Source organism: Ylistrum balloti, unplaced genomic scaffold (assembly GCF_031769215.1).
Source record: "Ylistrum balloti isolate Yb309-2 unplaced genomic scaffold, AGI_CSIRO_Ybal_v1 Utg371410, whole genome shotgun sequence".
Classification (NCBI taxonomy): Eukaryota; Metazoa; Mollusca; class Bivalvia; order Pectinida; family Pectinidae; genus Ylistrum; species Ylistrum balloti.
Window position 1 is genome coordinate 1 of NW_026782741.1, and position 14,466 is coordinate 14,466.

Sequence of the window (14,466 nt, forward strand, 5' to 3'; positions counted from 1 at the left end):
AACATCTATCCATACACAACGTGAACATCTATCCATACACAACGTGAACATCTATCCATACACAACGTTAACAGCTATCCAACACAACGTGAACATCTATCCATACACTATGTCAACATATATCCATGCACAACGTGAACATCTATTCCTACACAATGTGAACATTTATCCATACACTATATCAACATATATCCATGCACAACGTGAACATCTATCCCTTCACAATGTGAACATCTATACATACACTATGTCAACATATATCCATATACAACGTGAACAGCTATCCATACACAACGTGAACATCTATTCCTACACAACGTGAACAGCTATCCATACACAATGTGAACATCTATCCATACACTATGTCAACATATATCCATATACAACGTGAACAGCTATCCATACACAACGTGAACATCTATTCCTACACAACGTGAACAGCTATCCATACACAATGTGAACATCTATCCATACACTATGTCAACATATATCCATGCACAACGTGAACATCTATTCCTACACAATGTGAACATTTATCCATACACTATATCAACATATATCCATGCACAACGTGAACATCTATCCCTTCACAATGTGAACATCTATCCATACACTATGTCAACATATATCCATAAACAACGTGAACAGCTATCCATACACAACGTGAACATCTATTCATACACAACGTGAACAGCTATCCATACACAATGTGAACATCTATCCATACACAACGTGAACAGCTATTATCCATGCACAACGTGAACATATACCCATACACATCGTGAACAGCTATCCAACACAACGTGAACATCTATTCCTACACAACGTGAACATCTATCTATAGACAACGTGAACAGCTATCCAACACAACGTGAACATCTATCCATCCATAACTGGAACAGCTATATATACGCTTTTGGAGAAGCAAATACTTATGTATTTATTATAAAAGTCTCATATTGATAGACATCAGAAATGATACTTACTCGCACGTATATTCCAGAATTAATCAAATCCGAAGTTGATTGAAATGCTCGGATACAGATTTCAACGGTACATATGGAACAATCTAATGGTTCTTTGTCTGCTGGTACGTTCCGGAAACATGATTACAAATCATTGCAGTTCTGCACATGGTACCATCGCAAAGGGACAGCGCCTGGATGGGTACACATTTAGGACACTGGAAAACCTGGGGACTAAGCAGTGTGTCAAGGAATGCTTTCTAAGACCTAGTTGTCTGTCAATTAACCATCATATCAACATGACGTGTGAGCTCAATATGGATTCGGACACCAATCAGCCGGGGTCACTAAGTCAAAATATTGAGTATTCTTACAGCAATATTGATACGTGGACAGGGGTAAGTACTGGTAAATTATACATATCCTCAAATTTGGTAGATGATGGACAATTCAGTGATTTACACATATTCATTTATGTTGTAAATAATAAACGTTTTTACCGCTTTCACTCTACTTTTCACATGACTTTAATAATATGCATCAAACTTAATTGTTGAATTCTTCAAAAATTATATAAAATTTGTTATATAACTACACAAATCAGAGCCATCGGGAAAAATAATAATAATTCAATTAATAAGATAAGAAAAGAGAGACCTATTAAAAGTGACTTCATCTATGATAACGATGTTAAATATTGTTATTTAATGATAGTTAAACATTAACAAAAAACTTATTGATGATTAAGATATAAATACTACTGGGACTAATGCCCAACATTTTTTAAGTATATGTACATGTACATTCCGTCCAATTACTGTTATATGTCATTTGAAAATACTTTGCGTACTTGATGCGGTAGATTTTCCCAGGAAAGCCTTATATTTACTATTACGTGCTTCTAATTTATCACCTTGTTTCCTACGACAAATATCATGGGTTGTTATTGTACAAGACAGACTTAATGCGATATAGCATACTTAATTTTGGGGTCATGAAGAAAAAAGTACAACAAAACATCATCTGTGTTATTTTGTTAGATAATAGTTATTCTACATTTGTTGTCAAGTAGCAGTCAAAAAACTAAGTTATTTCTGTACCATGAGAATTCAAAGTAACGATAACCATCTAAGAGGTAATTGGGTAAATACGATGTTGTTATCAGCTGCATCCTAATCAATACTTCTTGATTTGAGTATCTTGTTAATAAATGTATTGATCGTTAAGGCAAATTCTAAAGTCATGTTATAATCGATAAAACACTTTCGATAACTAGTATATACCGCTGTAGATTCAACATCGTAGTCTTTACCGGTCATCAAACTTACGGTCTATTTTGATCAACATTATAGTGATAACAATGTTGCTTTTGTATTGAAAGGAGTATACACTAACTAGTACCATTGTTCTATGTCTAAAAATCATTCTTTTAAATGAGAGTTTTCATACCAAGGTCTGAGACATTATACACAAACATCTCCTACAATGCACCCTTGAGAATTCTAAAAGTTTACAGAACAGATATTTGGATCTTAGATGGGGGTACCTTGTCCTTCTTTGTAGTATTATAGGTGTAAACAGCGACTTGATCAGAAGTGAATATTTAAGTAGACATGTGAATACAACTATCACTTATTGATTGATCCACGTAGTTATATTTTGTTTTTCTGTTGGCCAATAAATGCGATCAGAAAAGTCAACTTACCAACAGTAGCATTTTCTAATCATTTTTATCGGATGATGCACAAGATTTCTCGACACAGAGGCATCATCGATGTCAACGTTTCTATACATTGTACTTCCAAACGGTATTTAGAACATGTCCTGTATCGAAAATAGCGAAAAATGGAGCATCTCGAAAGTAGTGATTAATAGAACCCCTAATCGCAAAAAAAAAGAACCCATTGAAAATAGCGAAAAATGGAACATCTCGGAAAAAGTAAAACATTCGAACCCCTCAAAAATAGTGGGGGAAGGCGATTACTTTTCATTGTATTACAATATATAATGTCAAAAATAATTTAGTACATCAAATAACCTTGACTTTTGTTATATTTGTTTCTTCAATCTTTTATTAAAACAACGAAGACCACCTTTTCACTAATTGTGTTCTAGGATATGTACCTCAACCTTGTTTACATTTTCTTTGAGACAGTTCTCAGGAAACTGTACCAGATCAACATGCTCTGCGGGACAAAAATGTTTCGAATTTACATCAACAACGAAATGTGTTGTTACAGGTAAATACACTAACGGAACAAACGCGTTATGTTACTTGTCTAACAGCAACGTATCCCGTAAAAACGATAACGTCATTTACACTGTAACATTATCAATCATGGTTAAACTGAAATTGTATACTTTTTATATAACGTAATACAATTATGAACACGATAACTGAGAATATCATTATAACTGCAGAGCACATAAGTCAGACTGAAATTACCTTACAATCTATACGGGCTGGCAGTTTATAAACCATGAAGTTCATAAAACATTCGTTGCTTATAAATGCTGTGTTTTTTACGTTGAATATTGTAATATTTTGAGAGGAACTATTTTTTCTCTACTTTTGAGTATGCAACCAAGAATAAAAGTGCGAAAAAGAAGTTGAAAATATAACTTATATTGAATCTCTTTTAAAAGCACAAATCTTTAGAAAATGAAACTGCCTGTAAGTATTATCACTTCTTCCTAACAGAATGCATGAATCGACCTCTGCTAGGTGTCATAGCTTCGATGGAACATGGCTCTGTTGGACAGGGTTTCCAGGCAACTTGTACAACTGGTTACGAGGCGAGAGGGAATGATGCTGATGTGACTTGCATGGGAAACGGCCAATGGGACATCTCATCTAGTTATTGTCGTGAGTTTAGACAATGGTATCGCATTTAGTTTTTGTCATAAGTCTTTGGTATATCAGATAAAAAACTGTTGTGAATTTAAGACAATGACCATCGAATCGTCACATCAATCTACTAGGTACAATTCTAAAGATATAAAAGACAGTTGATGTTTGTTACAATGTTGTTCAATCTAATAGATATTTACAAAATTAGTGTCAAATCCAAACAAACCGATGTATTATTGATGATGTCAAACGGATATCAAACCTCCTATGAAAAGGTGCTATTTACTTGTGTGTCTTTTTTACAATCTTTATCTTTAAGATAGCAGATAGTAGATACTGCTGGTGTCCCCGAGGTTTGCCGTAATGCTCATGCCACGTTTCAATTCACTCGATTAGTAGCACGGTTCAAAATATACACATGTACTTGATGCTATTCTAAAATAGTCTGATATATGTAAATTACGAAATGCATTTATTTATTGGATTGCTGCACCGCCCCCCTCCCCCCGTCTAGATTTTTCTTTTGATAAGTATGGCTTTTCCTTAGTCGCCCCCTTGGCTTCAAAATTTAGGCCTTTAACCTCACTGACTAGTGCTAGAAGGACGAAACAGCTGTATGATGCAGTTTATTTACTTGTTTGACTGTTATGCATCTCACTCTGAATTATTAAGAAGTGCTTTCCTAATACGGCGCCACACATCAAATGGATTGAATTGTGTGGTGTATCACTCTTAGTAGTGTAGTAGTAGTAGTAGTAGTAGTAACTTCGAGGTTTGGGTGCAGTTTTTTCTACTATTCTGTCCAAACTTCGGTATGTTATGATAATAGAAAAGCAATTATGATACTGAATAGTTTAACGATTATATTTAAAATCTAAACCACGAGAGGTGTAATATCATTTGAGTAACTTTGTACCATTATGTAAATGTGCAGCAATTATGTGTCGTGCATTCTTCCTCGTATGATAAATGTATTTGCCGTCTCTGAAGCATTCTAAACTCAAGGTAAACTTATAGACATCAACCATTGCTAGTATCCAACTACATTGTAGTGAATGAAATGATTTGGAAAAAAAAACACATAGTTATGCTGTGAATCCATTATCTACGAGGTGTTAACACTGTGGTAACAATGACGTTCTATTTATTATATAAAATGTTTACTCTTCTTAAACACATATTTCCTTCGTAATTTTCTAATTGTCTCTGTAAAATATTCCTTTCTAGATAGCCTCCCTTGTTTGTGATCTTCTGTCAGAAAACTAAATTTGTTGACGTAACAATATTTTGATATTTTTAAGCATTGTTTTTATTTTATTCAATACTGGACACAAAATTTAGGGATCATTTGAACAACTTCGACCCGCTTGGAATCAATTTTATTCAAGCGTGTCAGGTATGATTACATAAAAAGTTCATAACTCTCAAGGTTAAAGTCTTCTGCCGCAGGCATTTTTTTAATGCGTTAAATTTAACATGCCTCACGATTGCTTGATAGGATAAGGACGGATGAGAGACTAGGCCAGCCAATTAGCTCGATAGTTGAAGGTATTCATTAATAAGTATAGCTCTATGTGGTCGAACATTGTCGTCCATCAGTACAAACTCAGAGCTGAAAGCAACTGCAAAGGGTCTTTCATTTGGATGAAGCATTTCTTCCTGGTATCGTAAATCTGTGAGGCTACCATCGTCAATGAAGTACAACTCAATCTGACCACGGAGACGAGAAACCTTCATCATCATCATCATCATCATAAAATATTACCGAACCCCTTGCTTAGTGAGGCGGCAATCAGCATACTTGTCTCCCACACTACGCCAAGCACTCTTCCTGCCATCATGAAAGCTCACACAAAGTCCACACAGACTTTCAATAAAATCACAATTGACACTTTGAGTTTAATCCTGTGTTACATGATGTCTTGTGGCACTTTTTAAATCATTTCGTTGGTAGGTAATGTAATCGAATACAAGATTTTGGTATCGCCTCGAATGAGATTTTGACACAACCCTCGACTGAGATTAATCGAACCAAACGAGAACGCATACAGGTAATAATATTAATATCACTCCTTGTAGCTCATGTTTCTCTGTGTCCTTTAAAATCATTTGCAAAAATTAATACCAATATAACATGAAAATCGGTATAGTAAGATAAATACAATTTCAATTAAGATCGGACTGACTCCTCGGGCTGGATATTGCTGGCTAGGTTCGGAAGTGGAAACAGTGAATCAGTACTGAGCACGTGGACAGAGACAGGACGGGATGACAATAGTGATGCAAACATGCCTGACGAGTGTAAAGAAACCAATACATCAAGTGTGTGTACACGTCACTTCCGGAGTGGCCTTATCGACGAGTGGGAAACACTCAATCCCACTCAGGTGATTATAAAGTGCAATGATGAAATCAAAGTCAAACAGTTACCTTTAAAGATATCTGGTATGTTTTTCTCGATGTAGTATTTCAAATTAAAATCTCAAAAGTAAATTTTTATGTTGGTGTACGATACAACGCGCTTCCATATAACAGTCATTTGTTTTACTGGTCCTAGATTTTCGGTCTTTTTTTTTTCTTTTTTTTTTTTTTTCGGTCTTTTTTATTCAAATTTCAATGTTTAACTTTATTACCAAACAAATGGAGAAGATTGTTTCTGGTGATGGTGTCTGTGTATACGTCTACATTTTATCAGATACATCCTACCGCATTTATTTTATTTTCAGGTAAAATTTTCACTGTACACTTCTGGTATTGAAGTGGTCTATATTACACTTAATGCTACGGATTCGGATTTAACGTCGTGGTTTTCAAAGGAGAGGCTTCTGTCCACTTCATTTACAGATTTAACAACGAATTCCACGACCAACTTCTTCTCCCTCTCAGGTCCAAAGTAAGTATCTAATAGATATTTGAAAATGATTTATCGTCATTGAATTATTATTCTTTATTTACCTGTTCATTGTATGGATTTACCTCATTATGTTAATAACGTTTTGCATGTAACAAATTTCATATTTTGTAACTGTTCGCAAATTTCATCAAAAATATTTGTAAGGTATCTATGTGGTAAGTCACGTGCGTTTAACGCTGCCGGTACAGCTTTCTTTCAATCTGGTTTTAAATAACAGTGATTGTGTTCGCTTTTTGCAGTGCAAGCCGGAGATTTTATATTCATAAAAGTTACGGTGGTTGTCCTAACGACATCGGATGGGTTCAAATTATGGACGGACAAGGAGTTTGTTTCTATGACACTGCTGTGGCCTATCCTAAATTCATGTATTCATCGAACAATCAATCAGGCCTAGTTGGAACAGGTGTGTTAATACATTTTTTTAAAATTCAATTTACTGTTTTAACATTTGATCTCAAAAACACTTAACAGCACTCGGCATCATATTATTTTAACTTCGCTGTCTGACCCAAATGCTCATCAACACTCACACAGATCGTGATTAATATTCACTTGGCCATAAGGTGGGGACCGCCCATATCTTAGAGTGGACTTCATTTTGTTCGCTTTATTTGAGATAAGTATTCAATGACAACTCAACAGAGTACAACGCAATGCTTTTAGGTTTCTACGAAACTGGACATACTCGATAGGAGAAGAGATTTACAAAACCGGATGTGATGTATCATTTTGAAAAGATGTGCTTTCCCGAAGTCTTAAAGAGGTCGATTTCGATTGTCTCTAGCTAGCAGATACGTCATCAAATCACCAAAACATGTTGCTTTGACAAGAACATTGACTGGTCAATGGGTTCCTTTTATTAGGTATGTTCATCAAGGATATGCAAGCAAAGCTCACGGTTTAGAGAAACACAGCTCCAAACAATACGCTATTACCAAATGTTGTTGTTTCCAGATTGTGATTCTGATCATATGCTGTGTTTCTTGGTCTCAAAGTGCAAACGCTGCTTTAATTGACAAAGCAAACTTTTGTTTTTTCATAACACGGAGTACACTACTGTATTTCGTGTTCAGCTGGGTGTATCGCTTGCTAGCATAAGGTTACAAAACAAAAAGAAACACTTCAAGAAGTACAGCAAGGTTTATTTCTACAGAAGGAAAAATAAGTTATTATTAAAAATTTCATACTGTATAAATGGTTCGTAACTTAGGCCAAGTGAATAAAACTAACGAATTACAAAGACACACATCGTCCCACTTCATTTTATTGCTATCATCAACACTTACACTATCATGTGTTGAGTACAATGTACTGCCTTTTGGGAACTTTTACAAAACGTAAGAAGTATACGTACATTTGTTAGGATATAAAAGTCTGTTACACATATATTGTTATGTGATTTTGTATACTTGTACACATGAAATAAAGCAACGAACATTTTTTATTCAGATACCGTTGTCGCAGAGGTGCTCGCGATATTCATGAAGACATAGCTCAGCATTTATCCAATCATATAGACGAACCCAGGAAAGAGGCCTTGTCCACCTGATGAAAATTCAAACTTTTTATTATATATGTGTGGTAAGCGCTATCTTCATGCGCTGTTATATTAACCTCCCGTGTGTAAGATACTTTGCTGAATGATCTAATGTATACTTTGAACTTCATCGTCTCTATCCGATGTGGTTCGACCTTATTGGTACATGTAATATTTGTTAAAGTTTCTACGTGGTACAATAATCATGCTTTGTCCTAAATAAGATTGATTTATATAACCTCCTAGTTTGTTTATAATTTAGTTCTATTGATGTGCTGTGCGTGTCAGTGAAATGAAAATGTGAAAAAAAAACTTTTCAAAACAATCCGATTGAATCGTTGTCTCAATGCCGTCCGGAAACAGGATATCAATGATAACTGAATTTTTCTGTGTAAATGTTATGAAATCTGCAATAGACATAGTATAGACTGTAACAAGACATCTTACATGATATAAACATTTAATTCCTATATAAGATTTTAACCTTCGTTTACCAATAAAACTACGGAATTTGTATCTCTTGATTTTGTATTTCAGTCCTACAGAACAAGCTAACTTAGATATATATATATAGTGAAACCTCATCTAACGACCACCTCAAAATTACGACCACCTCGCTATTACGGGAACTTTTTTCAGTCCCGTTTTTTTCCACTATATATCTATGTATTGGTCGCTTCAGTATTACGACCACCCCGCTAGTCCGTATTACGACCACTTCCTACAGTCACTACGACCACTTATTAACGATAATTGACCTCACAATTACGACCAATTTCTGTCCAGCGATTAAAGTTTACCTGGTGGGCAGTGAAACGCGAGCATGTGTGTCGTTCTCGACCATCGTTTTCGTCACGGGGATTAACTTGTGTGAAGCTGCATGCTAGACACATTTTAATAGCGATCTATTGTTTGTTAATTATAAATTGATAGATCGGTAGGTATGCTTTTCAACACCTCAGAAGCACTGCATACCCAAAGGTGAATTATGTAGTCTTTTCGGCCGATATGTTGTCGAGGAGATTTTTTTAACGGTTTTTTGTAGCGATATTAAACTCTCAACATCGTTTGAACAATTAAAAATTATGTATGTTCCAATTTTTTTAGGATATATTTTCACTGTCAAAAACTTTATCAAGCAATGACGAAACCACGTAAACGAAACGAGCTATCGCGATTGCTAAAAAGGACTTGCGGAAGAGGAGACTGTCCAGATCCGTAGCTCTTCGCAAAAATTAACGTTAAATTCCTATTGAACTTAAATTTGATTGTTTGTTTTCTTTTATTCAATGGTTACAATAGTAAATATACCTGTATGTTATGATATAAACTAAGGAATTTATACATGTAAATTCTTTTGTCAATTCATCAATTTTATCTTTTTTTACATGCATTAAATCAAATTCAACATTTTATATAGTTTAGTTATTATTGTTGAATAATATACATATACATTACTTAATGATATATACACGTGTAGTCTTTATTTCAAGCGGAGTTACGGTTCTTTGCGGTCAATCTGATCCACATCACTATTAAGACCACCTGGGCGTTGAACTTAGATTCCTACTGATACAGTGCCGGTGTAACGTTAGAGTTGGGCCTTCATTGATCATGAACCCGGGGTCCATTTTCAATGATGAAAATGAAACCGGCTAACCGTGGAAAATCGAACCCTATTAAAATTATTTTTACCATTTGTTGAAAATGGACCCTGTTGATGAGTTAACTCAATGTCTCTAGCATTGTCTTAAACATAATAACACATTAATATACGACATGCGTCCAGAATTGATCCAGGGTTTCTCCCTGGTCCCACCGGTCTGTACCCGGGAGTCATACTCCTAGTCTCTCGGGTTTTAGCCATGGAGGTCACCGCATGGAAACAGTTAAGATCTTCACTGCATAACTATGTATATCTTTTTAGGGATGGGGAGAAGAACACACTGATGATCTCAGAATTTACCCCGGTGTCATCCCCAAGCCCCCGGGGTATTAGCCCGTGGGACACCTAGTGAAAACAGTTTAGATCTTCACTATATAACTTCAGGTGCATTCGTTAATAATGGAGAGACGAGTGCATGTACACTCATGACTTCAGAATTTAATCCAGGGTCAGCCCCACCCGGAAGGGTCCTAACCTGGGGGTCAAAGCATGGATACAGTTGTGATTCTGAACTTAAAACTACAGATACCTTTGTTGGAAATGGGCAGACCTTTCGTTTTATAGCTGGGGTCAAACTTTGAAACAATTGTATTATATGAGAAAATGACATGTGACACTTGAATAAGATGTATTGTATTGTATTAAAGTTACATTTGTTTGAAACGGAGGTACGAATACCCTTTGATTCCAGATATTACCCGTGGACATTACTGACCTATTGAGTCTTACTCCAGTTGTTATAATAAGTATTCCCACCCTGTAACTATATTTATATTTGTCCCTAGGTCCCCAAACCGTATCTCATGATTGGATTATATCACAGTTTCATATTCAACGCTGAAAAAGGACTCCAAAATATCATGACGTGCCTTTCTCTCTTTCTTTCCATGTCATTATAAATATGATCCCGGTTCCATATTCAACGCTGAAAAAGGACCCCAGAATATCATAACACGCCTTTCTCTCTTTCTTTCTATGTCATTATAAATATGATCCCGGTTCCATATTCAACGCTGAAAAAGGACTCCAAAATATCATGACAAATATTTTTGCTATATTATTGTAAATCATCCTAGTTCTAACGTTGATGAAAGGACCCTGTAATATCATTGCGCTATTCTCAATTAAATTAAGCAAAGTGATATTTTCCAAGCCGTAAAAGGGTTCCAGAATATCATCGCGCTTCTTAAGAGACAATTTTAATTTTTTGTTGTTTACTGGTGTGTTAACTGCATTTTTTTAACAGATAGTTTCAATGACGCGCCTTAACACACCAGTAAACAACAAAAAATTTAAATTATTTCTTATATTAACATTTTTTTATTTCCTCTTTGTGAATACCGCATTAAAAAATTCCGGTTTCAAATGTTTGGACATTAACGCTTAGGCGAGAATACCCGACATCTGATGGAATAGCCGAACAGCTGACTCCAATTTGGCGGGAACAATTGTCACACACAAGACGTAAACAAATATAGTTCCACAATATAGCATCATTTATTTGAATTATTTCCTATCTATCTAAATGTACAACATTTTCTCCCTTTTATCATTATACTTATATTTATACAACATATTTAATTTAATAAAGGTTTATTAAATGTTAGAACTTTGAAGAAAAAAATCACTGCGCATTGACATTAATTGCGTAAGAGTGTTACAGTGATGCGGCTACTTTGAAGGGGAAGGTCACGGTTACAAATAATGTATTCATACGCGTAAGGTTTACCGAAATGTAAACGTCAATGTCGTTGGTAGGTCTATATAGAGGATACACACTGGAAATGTAAATATTTAAACATAATCCCAGGTCTATACTCTACTATGACACTACTCCCTGTTGAATTATCTAAGTTAAGAGCAGGTTTATAGGCAACGTCGAAGAATGGCCACAGAATATTAAGATGCATTTTCCTTGTCACATTTATCTGATATTTATCTGATACTCTTGTGGTAGTTCTGTAATTTAGTTGTAGCACAGTCCCTTTTTTATTGATTGATAAATTTACCATTACAGTATTATACACTAAACTTAAACATTTTGAGTACTGATCCATTGATACAAGTACGATGTATAATAAAATCCGAAGCTAGTACGGTTATGAAATATATGAAGATTATATCGGTTTCCAGCGTTTTTTCAAGATGGTCGGTTATAAAGTGGAACTAATGTTGCTTTCCTATTTTTGAGAGCCTATGTGGTCTGATACAAATATTTTTGTATGACAAGTTTAAAACTTTACTGAAAGGTCTAACCTTGATTTCTGGACTGCTGATATTTGGGTCTGTTATGATAAACTGCGGTATGATGCGAGGTTTGTGAAGTTACATGTATTCATTTAATTATTATTTCAGTTTCTTATTACTTTTAAATCCATGTTTCAGGATATCTAAAACTTAGTGGGTGACTTACAGACATTCAACAAAGGCACGATGTGTTCACCAAACACAATACTTGCACATTCCTTGTAAAGTAAACTAGGTGATTCCATAACTCATGAAACAACAATTTCGCTCCCAGTATACTTAATTTGTCTTTAATGCCGCGAGATTGATTTTGTTGTTGAGAAAATACTTATAAGGACACCGAAAGAATGGAAAAATGGACAGCGCATCATCTGCCCCTCTCTAAGACGCATGGAACGTCATTTCATTGTTGACACTTGACCGATAGATCGGGTAATCATTACAAATTTAATCATTTCCTTCCTGCCAACTTTTTACTTTTGTAAAGATCTCCTTACTTCCATATATATGATTACACCGCTGATGTATGTTCAGACCAATAGATAAGAGCACATGTCATATTGGTTATAATTCTTGTTAATGTTAAAACCAATCATTTCATTTCCATACATTATAGCAAAAACGTTGGGACAAGTTATGTACACCAGGAAAGATAGACAAAATGAGAAAATCGATCTGATATTACTGAGGATGGGACAGAAGAGTATGGGAATGGAGAAGGATTGGGTCATGACGCAAAAATAAAACAATCGGTCTGGAGAGGGCCATGACGAAGAATATAATGAAGCAGCTGATGACTATTGGGACGATAATATAAACACAGTAATATCAGATGATATCAATATTTCTCCAGAGAAAGAGAAAAAAAAATCCAGTATGTGAAAACAAGCGGAATTAAGTAATTTGTCAACTTTTGCATTGGGGTCACAAATAACATTATAAAAGACAACAAAAGTCAATGGTATATTGGACATCAATACTTATGAATATAATATACTTCTGATTACATAACGAAGGTCCATACGTCAAATATCAAATTGTCATCCACTCCCAGCAATTTTCAAAGTTGTTTGATTGCGTATATCTAAAGATGACAGATATATGTCAAAGGTCAATATATAGGTTACCAAAGACAAAGGTCAAATGAATAATCAATATCAATCATGTTATATACTTTTCCTTTGCACATCTTATTACAATGCAATACTATATCAAGGTCAATACATAGATCATCAAAAATCGCAGGTTAATAAGTCACCCATGTCAATCAATAATGTATCGTTTTCATTTATAAATCTTATTACAGTGTAGAGCTGTGCAAAAGGTCAATATATATGTCAGCAAATGTCAAAGTCCAAATAAGTTATCAATATCGATAAATGATAAACTTTGCGTTTTTAAATCATACAATGTAAAGTGAGAGTCAACGATGAAGGCAGCTAAATCAGGTTGGTATATATGTTAATGTACCATAGGTCATGTATGAAAGATAAATAAGATGTCATATTTAAGAAGTTAAAGGCGAAATCATATTGTTACTATGATTAAGCAATTGTATTTTCTAATAAACACTAATACCGGCAACTTAGAAATACCTGTTATCAAGCCATATTGATACATGAAGTTAACAATGTGTTAACTGCAACACCTCTATTGGGGCATTGTGACAAATCTCGACGCTATTTTATCTGGTTTTACAGCGGACTTATATCTAGTATACGTAAAAGGTACAGTAGGTATTCTACTTCAAACATAGCTGAATATGTTTTTTCTCTCTCCCCGTAAAGAAACCCCAAAATTGACGATTTCGGGTTTCATTCATAAAGGTTACATATATGACAAATATCATGAACATTATAAACATACCGCACAAATGTCTGTTCCGATTAGTCAAGGTTTGGCTCTTTCCTCCTGTCTTCTCTTTCTCTTTTTATCAGTAACTTGACATCGGCTGAGATTAACTTACAAAACTGAATTTTTTGTAAAAACCTATCAAAAATATGATAGTTTTTCTCTAGAAATGGAAGTAAACTTAAACTAGATATGTTTAATACGATCCTATCGTATTAAACATATCTAGTTTAAGTTTACTTCCATCGGATCTTATGCCCCGAGCTTAACCTTCAATGGTCAACTGATAAATTCAAACTTTTGGGAATAAACTTTTCATTAGAATTGTCTGAAATTATTGAAATCAATTTTAAGGATAAGCTAACTAACATTAAAAAACTATTAGGTATGTGGTCGAGACGTAAACTTTCTCTTATTGGAAAAATCACAATAGTC

The 14,466-nt window shown here is 34.7% G+C and overlaps 1 protein-coding gene across 1 annotated transcript; it reads left to right on the forward strand.

The window, feature by feature from the left end:
* The first annotated feature begins 1,030 nt into the window (after positions 1–1,030).
* LOC132562397 (uncharacterized) lies at positions 1,031–8,223 on the forward strand. Its single transcript, XM_060227138.1, has 7 exons — positions 1,031–1,363; positions 3,121–3,205; positions 3,667–3,831; positions 5,992–6,203; positions 6,543–6,709; positions 6,970–7,133; positions 8,180–8,223. Exons 1-7 carry the CDS (start codon positions 1,031–1,033, stop codon positions 8,221–8,223), a joined length of 1,170 nt encoding a protein of 389 aa, XP_060083121.1.
* The last annotated feature ends 6,243 nt before the right edge of the window (positions 8,224–14,466 follow it).

Coding starts and splice junctions, on each gene's coding strand:
- LOC132562397 (XM_060227138.1), top strand. CDS start 1,031: ATGCTCGGATACAGATTTCAACGGTACATATGGAACAATCTAATGGTT. Junction 1,364..3,120: donor ATATTGATACGTGGACAGGG/GTAAGTACTGGT, acceptor TCTTTGAGACAG/TTCTCAGGAAACTGTACCAG. Junction 3,832..5,991: donor CATCTCATCTAGTTATTGTC/GTGAGTTTAGAC, acceptor ATTTCAATTAAG/ATCGGACTGACTCCTCGGGC.